This window comes from Gopherus flavomarginatus, chromosome 1 (assembly GCF_025201925.1).
Source record: "Gopherus flavomarginatus isolate rGopFla2 chromosome 1, rGopFla2.mat.asm, whole genome shotgun sequence".
Classification (NCBI taxonomy): Eukaryota; Metazoa; Chordata; order Testudines; family Testudinidae; genus Gopherus; species Gopherus flavomarginatus.
In genome coordinates, this window is record NC_066617.1 from 23,092,330 (window position 1) to 23,108,107 (window position 15,778).

At 41.3% G+C, this 15,778-nt stretch overlaps 1 protein-coding gene across 1 annotated transcript in view; it reads left to right on the forward strand.

Moving 5' to 3' along the window:
* The window catches only part of HGF (hepatocyte growth factor), a 70,071-nt gene that overhangs the window by 47,635 nt on the left and 6,658 nt on the right, over window positions 1-15,778 (forward strand). The window contains exons 11-17 of the mRNA XM_050936879.1: window positions 124-263; window positions 2,516-2,554; window positions 3,095-3,191; window positions 6,760-6,834; window positions 9,513-9,656; window positions 11,309-11,415; window positions 14,130-14,275. Of these exons, the coding sequence (XP_050792836.1) occupies window positions 124-263; window positions 2,516-2,554; window positions 3,095-3,191; window positions 6,760-6,834; window positions 9,513-9,656; window positions 11,309-11,415; window positions 14,130-14,275 (748 nt within the window). The remainder of the gene's footprint in view (window positions 1-123; window positions 264-2,515; window positions 2,555-3,094; window positions 3,192-6,759; window positions 6,835-9,512; window positions 9,657-11,308; window positions 11,416-14,129; window positions 14,276-15,778) is intronic.

Genomic DNA, 15,778 nt, shown 5'->3' on the forward strand with positions numbered 1-15,778 from the left:
CAAAGCAAATCTTCAGCCCTCCCTGCAGTCCTTATGCTTGAATATAGTCAATGTGAATTCATTTAAAATTAGGAATGAATGTTCATAGTAACATACTTATTGGTAGCGTGTTTTCTTCTGTAGGCACATACCAGTATTCAGGGAACCAGATATTAGCAAACTGAAGAAAAACTACTGCCGCAATCCAGATGATGATGCTCATGGTCCCTGGTGCTATACAAGCAATCCTCTCATTCCCTGGGACTACTGCCCAGTTTCTCGATGTAAGCACTGAAGATTCCTTGCAGCCTGGGAATTACTATCAGCTGTATAATGTTGGCTATCTTGTTTTCATGTACATTTGTCTATGTTCTGGCTGTTACATGTGACACTACAAAACTTAAACTCTTATCATGAATAATTTGTGTATTACTTGGGGACAATAGGGAGGAAATGCCTTCTGCAAAGCCTATGCTAGGGAGATTCTCCCGTAACTGGCTCTGAGGCTCAGTTATGGTGCTGCAGTAGGACAAAAGGGCTGTAGCAGATGAAGGAATCCTGCTCACTACAGGATTACTGGTGATAATAAAGCAAGGAGAGGAGGAATGATGATTCAGGGGCTAGGGTATTACCCTGGAACTCATGAGATCCAGGTTAAATTCCCTTTTCTGTCTGCCACAGACTTCCCATGTGACCTTGGACAAATCACTTGACGGGGGGGAAGCTCATGTTGAGAAATATGGAATTCACATTTAAGTTTGAAAGATGTTTATCTTCAGTTTGTATCTTTAAACTGAAAATGCTTCATAACCTGGGAGAATATTTAAACAGTAAAATAGGCTCTTGGGTTAAGGAAGAAATGTGTTCCTATGCTCTAGGATTTAGGAATAAAATCACACTAATTCATAAGAGCAATTGGCAGCATTTTTTGAGACCCTAACACTACAAACATGCTCAGGCTATGTCTACAATACAAGCGCTACAGCAGTATAGCTGCATCACTGCAGCCACACAGCTTGTAGTTTAGATACTTGCTACAGCAAAGGAAGGGGTTTCTCCGTTGCTGTAGTAGAATCATAGAATATCAGTGTTGGAAGGGAACTCAGGAGGTCATCTAGTCCAACCCCCTACTCAAAGCAGGACCAATTCCCAATTAAATCATCCCAGCCAGGGCTTTGTGTAGGTCCATCCCCTTGAGAGGCAGTAGGTAGGTTAGGAGCAGCACCAGGGTTTTTGGCGCCCTAGGTGCAGGGCTTGCTCACCGGTCCCGCGGCTCCAGTGGACCTGCCGCAGGCATACCTGCGGATGCTCCACCGGAGCCACGGGACCAGCGGACCCTCCGCAGGCACGCCTGCGGGAGGTCCACCGGAGCAGTCTGCTGCCCTTCCAAATCCTGGCACCCTAGGCAACCGCCTAGGTTGCCGAAATGGAAGCGCCGGCCCTGAGGTAGGTTGATGGAAGAATTCTTCCATTAAGCTAGTGGTATCTACTGGGGCTTAGGTTGACTCAACTCTGTCTCTCAAGGGTGTTAATTTTTTACACCTCACATGATACAGTTTGATTAACCTAAGTTTTAGGTGTAGATCAGCCCTTAGAAGGAGATCCTCTGATTCAGGTGCTGTTATATCTGTTGAAAGTAAAGAAACTGTAAAAAGTGTTTTGTTTTGTCAGTGTAGAGGAAAAGAAATAATTGAACAAATGTCAAACCTATTTAGCTTTAAATTTTATTACCTGTACTCTTGGATTATTTACAGCAAGCACTGGTAGGCTATGTGGCAATGGTAATTATTTTTGGTCACCACTGGCAGTGTGATTTCTGGATTCAAACCCAGAGTTCTCCTAATTTGAGCAAACCTTAAGCAGTTGAAAAAATAACTGGATTATAGAGTTGATATTCAGATAACAAATTTGGCTTCAGATAAATTTTCCCTAATATCAATATATAAATAAGATTTGTATTTTCCAAAGGAGCAAAGAATCCTCTGGCACCTTATAGACTAACAGACGTTTTGGAGCATAAGCTTTCGTGGGTGAATACCCACTTTGTCAGATGCATGACGAAGTGGGTATTCACCCACGAAAGCTCATGCTCCAAAACATCAGTTAGTCTATAAGGTGCCACAGGATTCTTTGCTGCTTGTACAGATCCAGACTAACACGGCTACCCCTCTGATATTTTCCAAATGGTTAGAGCTAGGAGCCCAACTTCCTTGGACAATCAGTTGGGCTGATGCTTATGTGAAACCAGATGCATGCATTGGTAAATGTCCGTGTAGTTCAGATGTATCCAAAATTCAGCCAAGAGGAAAAAAGTGAAATAAACATTTTCAAATGTTGCTAAAAAAAAATCTGAAATGAAAGTCTACCCCCTTCCTTGCCTCTATGCCTTTGTGGCCTTTTCCAAAGGTCATTTAAGCCTTAATCTTTGTGAGTTATTAAAATCAGCAACATAGCATTTATTTTTCTGTTATGACTCCTCTTAATTTTAGACTTTATTTTATTTTTCACTGTTATGGACGTCTTGTGTGTCTGCTAGGTGAAGGTGATACAAGTCCTACTGCAACCAATTTAGACCGTAAGTAATTTTACTTATATACTGTATGTCCCATTATGGTATTTCCACTTTCTTTTGAGTGTTTCTGTGTATATGTATGAGGTAAAGGAATAAGTTCCTTACAACTAGCCAGTCCTTTCTAACTGGCATGCCAAAACATCAGCTAAAGAAAGCAAATTACTTCTAGGCTTAAGAAAATGAGATTTACAAAAGAAAAACTTAAAATTCCTTGGCGAGCTGATAACTTTTTGGTGTTCTGTGATATAAATTTTTAAACTCATCCTTCCAGATGGTGAGGTATGGTGCTAGTTTTCAGCATTAACTATATAATTACATGAATCTCAACAATAAAACTATTTAAACGTTTTTATGACAACAGCCTGTTTAAATATTTGATGGCCTAGGGTCACTCCAATTGATGTAATTTTGAATGCTTTTAGTAGCTCTGAGAGAAAAAAAATCTGTTTGTTAAAAATTGACCTTTCTGTGGTCCTTATGTGCAACTGTACAAGTTTCCTACAACCGTTTTTAGTAAAATATGATCTCTGGACCTGCTTTCAGATACTGTCATTTCTTGTGCCTCAACCAAACATTTGAGAGTTGTAAATGGAATCCCAACACAAACTAACGAAGGATGGATGGTTAGTTTGGTCTACAGGTAACTATCATTTTGCATAGAAAGATGAATCCAATTTAAAAAAATATAGGTTTGAGGTTACACTAAAATAAAGACCTCAGTAAAGACACATGTAGATTGTGGTTAAACACTGAATCAGCAAAGTAGAAATATGCTGGAACAACTGTTGAATCCAAGTCTGTATCCTTCATGTCAATGAACTGATTATAAGCTCATTATTTCTGTCCTATGTATAAGAACTGCTCTTTATAAAACGTGCATAACCTTCTGCTTTCCGGCTACTGTAGCTCCATTTATATGATTGGCATCATGTCCAGCATTAAAATGTTTGTTTCAGTGAGTCTTGTAAGAAAATTGAGTTGCATGTTGCCTTCTGCAATTTAACAGCAGTACATTAAGATTTAAGCTGACATGCAGGATTTACACCAGTGTCAAATTTTAAAGTTATCTGTTCATGTCGTTACATGCAATTGAAATGCAATATGTATGAGAAATAACTATGGGCAATAAAGGAATCCCTTTTCTCCCTGTAAAAAAGATCCTAATATCCACAGCTGGAAATGTAGATTACATTATGCAAGATCTTATTTGATAAGTTACTGTAATATTTTACCTCATATTCTCCATTTGGTACCATATGAAGAACTACCAACATACAAAAATGAATGTTCCTTAAACTCATTATTCTGCTCCTCCACAAATGTAGTTCCTAACCCATTTGTTTGACTTTTCCAATTGATGTATATTTCTGTACTATTTTGAAAGCTGTATTGGCCTTTCTTTAAAGAGCTGTGGAATATTTGAGCCCTTTGTACTTCCTCCCACCCCCATCCATCTCCAACTCACTTTCTATTAGAAAAGCTAATTTTGGATGCTCAAACTGTTCTATGGTGACCATGTTCCCTGAATAACAGGAATGTTGCATCACCTTTTTGTTCTGCATTTGTACAGCAGTTAGCACAGTAAGGTCCTGTTTCATGACGGGGGTTCCTCAGCACAGCCAAAATACAAATAATTCTCATTTATAATATTTCCAGGGTCTGTCTCAAGGTCCCAGTTGGTTTAACAAAAAAACAGTGCTTTCGTCCTCTTGAATAAGCTGCTGACCAGCTGGCTGAGGGATTGATCCTGCAAGGCTGGTGTGATCCAACAAAACACTTAAGTGCATGCTTAACATGTGAAGCATTAACTTCAGCTGGATGACTGACAAAGCAGGGCAGGTGCATATGTGCTATGTTGAACCAGACAAGTGTGTTCAGAACATGCAAGCAAACAAGGAGAAGGAGGTTTGTTATATAACTTGAGGAAAGGAAAGGAAGGAGATGGCATGGCTTTTCTCTTAAACCACAGCTGCCCAAACTCTATCATATATGCATATTTCCGACCCTTTCCAAAGCTATCTTCTATCTGTCTATGATAGCAGGTGTCTTGATTCTCCCCTTTAATATTTGGCAACCAAAAGCAATTCCCAGTTTAGCTTTTACTCTGGCAGGTAGATTAAATGTAGCTTGCAGGCCACAAACTGCTGCAGAAAAGGCATTTTGAAAGAGTAGGCTGTCTAAATGTCAGATATATTTGCCATCAGTGCTTCCCTCTGTCCACCTGCCACTGCTACCTCTCTTGCGGACCTAACTGTCTTTGTTCCCCTTCCCCTTTTAACTTTTCTCTATCCCATACCCATAATAGACATAGCAGCTTTGTTTTGTGGGGTTTTTGATGATGAAGCTTCATTTGTGCATTGTCAGGGGTCGCTGCACAGGTGACATAATTGAAAAAACCCAGCCACTGGCCAATTGGAATGTGTCTTTGGACACTGTGTCCCAGGCCATACCACAATATGTCCTCAAGAGAGACAGAATGACCATTGGCTGGGGGAACGACCAGAGACATTTAAAATATTATGGGTTTTTTTACTGAAAGGTGAATTCCGAAAAGCTTTTCATTTGTTTAGTAGTAGGGAAGGTGAGCAAAATTCATAAGGAACAAAATTATGACTGAAAAATACTTTGGTGGTGAATAAGAATATAGTTTTATTATTCAACTGTTGTATTGTTAGAAACAAACTCATTTAAATAGAGATCTGAACGAAAACCTCAGATCATTCTAGAACTTTTTTTTGGGGAGGGAGGGAGTAGAGGAAACGAGAGAGTTTCAAAATCAAATCAGTCTCCTAATCCTAGTTTTGAAAACATTAGAAAGTGTTAAGATGGGCAAACCCAAACTTGGAGTTGAAGCTCTTTAAATTTTGGGGTGCTTGAAACCCAGATCTGGGTCCAGATTTTGCAGCTAAGGCCCATCTCTAAAATGTAAAGAAAATTAATTACCCAGAGCATCCTGAGATCTAGACCAGATTCTGTTACTGTAAAAGCAGCAAAGAATCCTGTGGCACCGTATAGACTAACAGACTAATTCTGTTACTGATTACACTTAAGTAAATCTGGAGTAACTTCATCTGCAGAGAAATTACTCTGGATTTGTGCCACTATTAGAGCAGAATTTTGACCTCTGTGTATGGCTATGCGTATGTACCAGTCACAACTTCTAAATGAGATGATGTCAATCTGGCCAAGTGACACTGACAAAAAGGTTATATGTACCCTTACTTCTGATGCAGTTTCAAGGAATCTGAACAGAATCTTTCTTTTAAAAAGAACCTGACTTCTTGTTCCCCAGCCAAAATACAATTCAAAAAGAAGTAGAAGGCAAACATCTGTGTTAGTCTGCTACCTTCAAACTGCAACATAGAATAAGCATACGTGAATTTGGGCTCATTCCAGTAGTTCTTGCTAAAGCTTTGAACATCTGTACAATCTGAATTTATAAAATGTGAGAAGTTAAGCTTTTCCCAGAGTACTGATGTGTCAGACTCTCCTTCCAAAGAGCAGCAGTAAATAAATATAACTATTTTGGAAGTAGAAAGAAGCAAACTAATTAATCTGCATTCCAAATTCTCTTCTTTATTCCTGGAATATCTGTCATATTTAATCCTTTTAATTTTACATAATATAGTATGCTGCAGTTTCTATAATTTCACACAGGTCATCACACATTGCAGATTGTTTCCAACTGAAGTATGTAGGGACTGGATAACCCAAGGGATTGGTAATCAAATAGGAACTTTCCACCTTTAGGTCAATACTTGGAATATGATCTAGTTGAGTAATGACCAAATGTTGTTACCATCTGGTGGCAGTTTAGGGGCCTGTGTGAAATGATCTGGTAATTTCAGTCCAATTCCTACTAGACAGATAGCCACATCACAGTTTTACATTTGGCTCCCTTATTTTAGTCTCAGCACTGAGGCCAGAAAATGAATGAACAGAGAAACGAACTTCCCTCTCATCTCTAGAGAGAGTCAGGTTGGTCGGGCAGTCTGAGGGAAGCCTACATTGCTACAGTATTATCCATGATACAACTGCACTGTACAGGGAAATCTTCATTTTCTGGGGTTGTCAATCTACCTTTTAATGGCATTACATTTAGTTAAATAGTATGATTATGTAACTGAACAGTGGCCTTAGAAGTGCTGTTAGAAGTTTTGGCTTGGTAAAAACCAAATCGTACAATTTTTCCCCATTTTTTTTTTCAGGAATAAACATATCTGCGGAGGTACTTTGGTAAAGGAAAACTGGGTTCTAACAGCAAGACAATGTTTCCCTTCTCGGTAAAGTAGTTTGTAGATTTTCATCGTTGAAATGTATTTTCTTTCTTTTAAGCCTGTGGCACCATGCATCTTCCCTTTAAATCCTGCAGTCTTCTCTCTTGCTTTATCTTCAGTCCTTCTCTCTTGATAATGAGTGTCTTTATGGAACCTTGCTATTCATTTATTATCATCATCATTGCTCCAAAAAAGCACTGGACATTTTACAGACAAGTATGAAGTATGACCATCTCTTTCAAGTGTGATGATTAGACAATTGCCTCTTTATAAAATTTAATTTCATGTTACTGCTGGGAATTGGCTAGAGCAGTGCTTCTCAAAGCCAGTCTGCCGCCTGTGTAGGGAAAGCCCCTGGAGGTCCGGGCCAGTTTGTTTACCTGCCACATCCGCAGGTTCAGCCAATCGCGGCTCCCACTGGCCGCAGTTCACCGCTCCAGGCCAATGGAGGCTGCGGGAAGGGCGGCCAGCACATCCCTCAGTCTGCGCTGCTTCCCGCAGCCCCCATTGGCCTTGAGCAGCGAACCGCAGCCAGTGGGAGCCGCAATTGGCTGAACTGGCCAATGTGGCAGGGAAACAAACTGGGCCAGACTGCCAGGGGCTTTCCCTGCACAAGCGGCGGCCTGACTTTGAGAAGCACTGGGCTAGAGTATAACACAAACCTGGGCAAATCTCAGGAAGTTCAAAGGTTCAGTTCACTGAGAATCTGAAAGTTTGGATATTATTAGGGGAAAAAAATTACAGGTAGTGGCATATTTCATCCATCCAAACCCTTAAAAGAATGGAAACAAGAAATTGAGGGGAAACACTTGTGTGGCAGAGTTTGAACCCATTGAGTCATTGGGTGGGGGATGGGAGAGAGAGAACATGCATGAGAATAACTTAGGCCTGGTCTACACTGGGGTTAGGGTGGGGATCAATGTAAGTTATGCAACTTCATCTACGTGAATAACATAGCTGAAGTCAACATACTTAGATCTACTTACTGTGGTGTCTTCACTGCGGTAAGTCGATGGCTGACACTCTCCTGTCGACTGTGCATGTGCCTCTCAGCCTGGTGGAGTACCAGAGTTGACGGGAAAGCGCTCAGCGATCTATTTATCACGTCTAGACTAGACGCAATTAATCGACCCCCGCTGGATCGATCGCTACCTGTCGATCCAGCAGGTAATGTAGACAAGCCCTTATAGGCTGATGGTTAGAGCACTACATAGGATATGAGTGACCCAGGATCAAGTCCCTCTGTGACTAATTATTGACCCAGAGTACAATAGCTTCACCAGGAGAGACTGAAGGAGCCCTGTATCCAAATGTCACACAGCCCAGTGGTTAGAGCCCTCACTGGAGAAGTGATAGATCCCAATTCAAATCTCTTCTCCCCCTCAGGTGGAGGGAGACTTCATCTGGGAGCCTCTCGCATCCCAGGTGACTATCCTCATGAGTTGGCTAAAGTTATGAGTATGTTCCTCCTCTTTTTCCTCCCTCCTTTTCAGCAGCTTGCTAAAATGGCATAAGATGCCTAACTCCAAGAGAGGATTCACAGCTGAGAATTGCTAGCAGACCTAGTTGCTTCCCTGCAGCCTGGACTTAAATGCCTATCTCTATGAGTTGGTGGGGCTTGACACTCACCTTTGGTCACATTTCCCATTGGCTAGTTTAAGTGACACGCTGCCTAGCATACTGGTTTCTGTGAATCAACTGAAGGAGCCTATCATTCATTGAATAGGAGCCAAGGTGCCTAATTCAGGCTTAGTGAATTGCAGTGATTTTCTAGGCACCTAAAAGGTAGGTGCTGTGATGCTCAGCATTACTACAACTAACTTCTTTTGTACATCCAGGTCTTGCTACTTAGCCATCATTTCTCCATAATATCTGAATATTCACAAGAATTCTGAGAGGTCATGAAATTTCCGGAGCTTTCTTATTCTGCCTTGGAAATACAAACAGAACAAACTTTCAGTTCATCCCCTTTAGGTACTGGCTGAAATCAGGAAGCACAGTTTCATTGTGCAAATAAAAACTAAATAATTTTTTAAAGTGTGACCTGTTGGGTCACAGTTTGAGGTTTGGATGCAAGTTTCTATTGGTTCTTATTTTATCCATACTTGTTTTCCCCTCTCTATACACTGCTGAATTACTATGTGTTCTAATTTACTGACCTAGCATCTTCCAGAGTACAGACTAAGAGGCCTGCCTTGAATATATGTGGAAATGAACTGCATATTTTTATCATAAATGTTCCTAATATAGAAGTGGATAAAAGATGGGTAAACTGCTACAGGATCACTTCCACTTTTAAAAATAATACTTCAGTAGTTATTGTCTTAGATGCCACAATTTTAATAACCAGTTAACACATTCTCTATCATGCTGCAGTACTTGCAAAGTGAAATAATGCAATCTTACAGTTGGTGGAATTGATATAAAATGCGAAAAAAGAGAATACAGGAATAGCGGAGATGGACGCTAACCAAAATGCTTTTGGATTTTGGAAAATTTTAGAACTGGATGTGAACTTTGTGGCTTGCCTTTTTTTCCAAACCAAAACACTATATCTGAACATGATGAATTTTTTGGAAAAGTTCTGTGTTCAATGTATATGTGAATGTTACTGTACCAAAAAAATGTGTTGAGACAAGACCAAGGAAAATACCAATGTGTCACACCAAATTTGCCTTATTCAGGTACAAAGATTTGAAAGACTATGAAGCCTGGCTTGGAGTTCATAATATCAAAGGAAGAGAAGAGAAACGTAAACAAGTTCTGAATATCTCCCAGTTGGTGTATGGACCTGAAGGGTCTGATTTGGTATTATTGAAACTTGCCAGGTTAGTTCTTAATATTGCTAACTCCAGGATCTCTGGTTGATGGGTGTTTTGCCTAAGAAAGAAGTATAGGCTCTGACTAAATAGTAGCAATACACATTATGTCCATATAGATTAAACAAACTCACATTTACAGCTGGTCATAAAAAGGAAAAAGTAAGCATAGGTCATGAAAAAATTTAAAAGAAACAATGTTTTTTGCTTGTTTGAAATTTATAATTTCTTTTAAACAAAAATAATCCTGTTGGGAGGAGAAATAAGAAAATCTTTACAATACTTAACTTCCCACCACCCCACTGGGAAAGGGTGTGTTAAAGTAAAAGAGCAAAAGAGTAGGATTTTCCCCATCCAAATAAAATGAAAAAAAAAAATAGAAAAAAACTCCCCCTTCAAAAAAGGAAAAATGTTGATGAAAACAAAACTTTGTGGATTTTTTTAGGAGTGTGTATGCATGGAAAAAAGCCATTTTTCATTGAAAAACATTGACTCAAATGTTCACCGACTCTACTCACAGTGATATAATTTATGACTTTGTGATTAGTTGCTAATCTTCGTTTTTTTGCTTTGGGGATTGGTTTAATATTCTTCACAGTATGTACTTGATTTTTCAGCCATCCTGAGTTTTTGCTGATGCAAAGGATAGTAGCTAGATTATATTTCTACCAGCAATTCATTGCTGGTGGAATTGACCTGTCATTCTTGTGTCCACGACAAGGTCTCTGTTTAGGGGTTATTCTGGTATCTGCTAGCAGACTAGCTGAAAAGTGGTATCTGTGCACTCACTATGTACTAAAGAAACAGCTTCTACACTGGTCCCATGAAGTCTGGCATAAAAGGCCACAGTTGGGATGACTAAGAGTAAGGTGATCAGATAGCAACTGTGAAAAATCAGGACATAGGAGTGGGGGTAATAGGCGCCTATCTAAGACAAAGACCCCGAATATCAGGACTGTCCCTATAAAATCAGGAAATCTGGTCACTCTACCCAAGAATTGGCTCACAGATCTCTCTTTATGCTGATCCAGTAGCCCTAATAACTGGTGTGGAACAGCAGCCACCAGAGAGTCTGTTTTGCGCATGTAGTTCGATTCTCAAGTTAATGAGCACTCCATCAGAACAGAGCCCAAATGCTTGGACATGTGTTAAAAATGCACGTTCACCTTCTAAACCAACACAAACAAATGCCATTTCTGAAAAATCGTGCCCTACATGTATTTTTCTTCGTGATAATGAGGTCTTGTTAAATAGAATGGTGTGTGGTTTTAATTTATAGAATAACATAAACACTAGATTGTAAGTGAGCTCCTTTTGTACATATGACCCTTCATATGTACCGTCATATTATCATAAATGTTTATTCAAATTAAGGGTATAGTCTTTATGCCTTCATTGTTTATCTTTGTACAGAAAATCCAAATTAAACAGAATAAAAGCAGTAACAGCACTACAGGAAAGCTGCTTGAGAAATAACATCTGCAATTCAAAAAGTAATTAAAAGGAACTCCCAGATTTTCATGAGAAGAAAAATAAAGCAGAAAATTTGGCACAATTTTTAATTATTACTGTGAGCTATCATAGATCATATTGTTTTTTTTAAAGCAGTTTAAAATATTATATAAGATCCGTCATATCTACTCTTTGTTTTCTCTTTGCAGAGCTGCAGTATTCAATAATTTTGTGGATCTAATCAGACTGCCCATTTCTGGATGTACCATTCCAGAGAGGACCACCTGCAGTGTTTACGGATGGGGACACACAGGATGTAAGATATTAGTTTTTAAAACCGAATGAAACAGTATATGTTGACAGCCAGCTTAGTTCCCATTCCCAACATATTATAGGCAGGGCTAGTAGAGCTGCCTAATACTGAATTGCCCCAAAATGTCCCATTATAAGATCTTGTTTTCAATTGCTTATAACATTGCCAAACTTTAACTATTTCAGATGAAATTTTTCTTGCTCGATGGCTTCGTCAAGCTGAATATTGGAAAATTAAGCCAAAACGGTTCAGCTGTGTCTGAGAATGAGGCTGGGGGAAAATTCATTGTTTTGTGTATGTTAAAAAATTATGATATTTTCTTTGAGAAGCTGTAGCAGCCCCATACTTTCTCAGGGATTTTAAATTTGGCAGGGAGGTGGCCTTTGTGTCAGAGATGCTCCTTTTGTCATCCCTGTGAAAATCTGCTCAATTTTGGCCAAGTTATAAACTTTTGAAAAATCACAGTTAACACATGCTCAGTGGACATTGCTTAGAGTTTAACTGGTAAAGTCACTGAAGTCTCTGTCTGTAGTGCACATGCTCCAGCCTAGGACTGAGCAAGACTTTGCCTGCAATTGCAGGCCTGGGCTGCAGACGGCCAGGGCTGGGCACTGGAACTGAGAGCAAATGCTCTCCTGGGCTCTCAATGCTGCCCTGCTGGAGGAGAAAGCTGCCTGATTGGAATGCAACAAGGTTGGGGGGAGTAGATTCTGAGAAGGAACCTAGGGGTGGTCGGACCAAGACTAGAGGCTGTTGAAGTGTTAGGAGGAAAATGGGACTCATGGTTTGCGGGGGCAAGACTGTGACTGGCTGGGCAAGAATACTCGGGGCTAGGAACCAATAGGTAGGGAACATGAGGTGGTGGTGGGGAGGGGAGACTGGTCTGACAAATGTCTGGTGTGTGTGTGTGTGTGTGTGTGTGTGATAGAGAGAGAGAGACACAAACACAACTGGAGCTGTCTGGGCAAAGAGACCTGGACTGGAAGCCAGTGGGGATGGGGAACATCAGGAAGGTGGATGGAGTCTTGGGATGTGTGTGACAAAGACAGATCAGATGAGGAGCCAGCAGGGAACTGGAATGGGCTGGGCAAGAAAACTGGGGGCAAAGAGCCTAGAGGGTTGTGTTGGGAACCAGGAAGGGCTAGGCAAGGAGACTTGGACTGTAAGTGGGGGGAATCTAGAACAGGGACTAGAGATGGAGGTGCTAGGACTTGCTGGACAAAGAGGCTAGGACTGGGGTGAGGAGCCAGTTTATTCCAAAATAGCTATTCTGATCAATTTCCCCATGTAGACATGCCCTTTCTTCTTGGATGTGGGGATAATGTTTACAGTGTGGGTTTGACAGCAGCATGTCCACAAAAGAGAAAGTGGAGAAAATCCACAGGGAAATGGAAGCTGTTTGTGGAGGAAAAAGAGATTTCAACACAGTGAAGTAATAAGGGAAAGCATTGTCAGCAAATATGTGTGTGTGTGTATATATGTATATTAGTCTAAGATAATTAATAGTAGTTTTAACTATTACATTATTTCATAATAAAATAATATACATTTCATAGTAGCTTTCTTCCAAGGATCTTGTAGGATACTTTGTACATTTTAATGATTGTATTAGTCCTCACAAATATCCTTATCAGATAGAGAAGTTTTATTATGCCCATTTTACAACTGGGGAAATGGAGTCACAGTGTGATCAAAGGTAATATTGTAGCTTCCCATATGTGGTTGCTCAGAGAACAGGCAAGTGAGGCCCCCATGCTATACACCATACCTAAAGCAGATTGCAACCCTACATGCACAGGGAGAGCAAGCTCTGTGGGCTGCTACTTCCCCTTCCTCAGACAGATGAGTGGAGTGTGAGCAGAGCCTTGGTTCTGCACTTCAACCCACACTGCGCTATCCAGAGTAGCTGAACAGTGAAGGGAGAGGGGGTAATTTGTGCTTGTAACTCTCAGGGCATATCTACGCTGCAATTAGACACCGGTGGCTGGCCCGTACCAGCTGACTTGGGCTTACAGAGCTTAAGCTGTGGGGCTGTTTAATAGTGGTGTAGATATTTAGGTTTAGGCTGCAGCCTAAGCTCTGGGACCCTCTCACCTTGCAGGGTCCCAGAGCCTGGGCTCCAGCCAAAGCCTTAACATCTATATTGCAATTAAACAGTCCATTAGGCCAAGCCCCACAAGCCCAAGTCAGCTGGCATGGATCAGTGTAGACATACCCTAAGTCATAGTTCCTTCCCTAGGTTGACCTGAGGGTGGCACAACTGCATATTGCCCTTTATTCAGGACAAGACAAAAGGTGAAATTCTGGCTCTTTTGCAGGCAATGACATAACTCCCACTGATTTTTGTGCAGTCAGAATTGCACCCACAGTCTCAATCTTACCCTCAGTGATTTTTTTCCAAAGTCATACAGCAAATCATTGGTTGATTAGGGAATAGAACCCAGAAATCCATAATCCAGTCTTGTACTCTTACAAGTACAACACAGATCTCCAGGTATTATAATCTGAAAATATTGCACACACTCCAGACACACTTCTTACCTGTCTTTTAGCTGTAACAAATTAAGAAATCTAAAGCATGCATGTGTATTACTGGAATGTGCGGCTAACAGAGTGGCATATATCGGCATAAACGGTCTTTGTACTTAGGGTTCATTTTCATTAAAATGTAATATAATTTGTGCACAATTGACTGTTGCTCTTGTTTTCAATGCTAGTGATTCAATTTGATGGCCTGCTCCAAGTAGCAAACCTATTTATTATGGGAAATGAGAAGTGCAACCAATATCTCAAAGGGAAGATTACTGTGAATGAGTCAGAAATCTGCGCTGGGGCTGAGGGCATTGGCACTGGACCATGTGAGGTAAAATAGCATGGCTATAAATAGAGTGCAAGAATCTACAAACATCTACTCAGGGGTTGTTTTTTACTTTACCAGTAATATTTCCTGGTGCTTGCCTAATTATTCTCTCTGCATTTAATTTGTAAGTGGAAAGAAAACATGGATGCTATTTCCTTTCAATGCACATTGCAAACAAAGGTCTCTCTCTGGAAGACTCTTTTGACTGCCACCCTGACTCGCATTGGATAGTAGCTTATTCTTAGTTCTTCTGAAATCAGTGGGACTATGACCCCAATCCAACAAAGCCCTCGAGCACATGCAAAGTTTACTCAGCATGGTTAAATCACATACTTTGGTGGACTGGGGTCTGTTTGTGGAGTACTATTCAGTGTGAATAAGGTGGCAACATCAGGCAGCCTGTGAGCAGCAGCAGCCATTTATCTGGATTGCCAGTAGGGTTGCAATCAGTTTAGCTGCTTATACAATTGAGGAGTTTCCTAAGAAATTAACAAAATAGGCCACTGCATTGTGATGTTGAAAGAGAGAGCTATGAACAGAGTTCCAACGTTCTCAGGGTAGATGTCTCATAACCTATGCAACCACTACTGGGATTTAGAGTGTTTGCAGCTTTATCAAATTGATTGGATTCAGAATTTGGGGCTGTTTTAGTTGTTATATACACTTCTGGGATATATTGGCATTCATCCTTGATTGTGGTGGGGATCTTACTGGGGAAAAAAGACAGAACAGATGGTAGCTCTGTTTCTAGGTAGAAAAGTGGAGCTTTGTGAGATACGTTGGTATCCTTCAACTGCAGCCTGAGCCAAAGCTTGGTCAAGTCAGGGAGAGTCTTTTTACTGACTTCATTTGGGTTTGAATCAGTCCCTTTGAGTGGGAATTGGTTAAGATGTAGAGGAAAAGGTACAAAATCCTCTTTTTGTAGTGATATATCATCTTTGGACTGACAGTCTGCCAGCTGAGATGATGGGTGGAGAAGGCAACAGTCACTAGTAGGAGTACATATTTGGTTTAGATGGATACAAGGAACAGGGCTGGTGCAACCATTTAGGCAAACTAGGTTGAGGGCATCTAAAAGCCTGCTCAGGCAAGGAGGCAGAGTGGAGGTGAGCTGGGGCGGGGGACACGGGGAGGGCCGTCCACAGTAATGAGGGGGGAGGACTCACAGGGGAACTGCTCCCCGCTCCAGATCACCTCCGCTCTGCCTCCTCCGCTGAGCACACAGCCCCCGCTCTAAGTCTCTTCCAATCGGCGCCACAAGCCTGGGAGGGGAGGAGAATTAGAGCGGCGCCAGAGTGCTCAGCGGAGGAGAGCTGGGGCGGGCTCCCAGGCAGGGTTAGCTGCCGTGGGGCAGGGGGGAAGTCTCCCTAGGCGGGGTTAGCTGCGGTGGCGAGGGGTGGGGTCTCCTCAGGTGGGGTTAGCTGCCATGGGGGGGGCTCCCAGGGTGGGGTTTGCTGCAGAGGGGGTAGCTGCTGTGGTGTGAGGGGGGGCTCCTTGGGCAGGGGG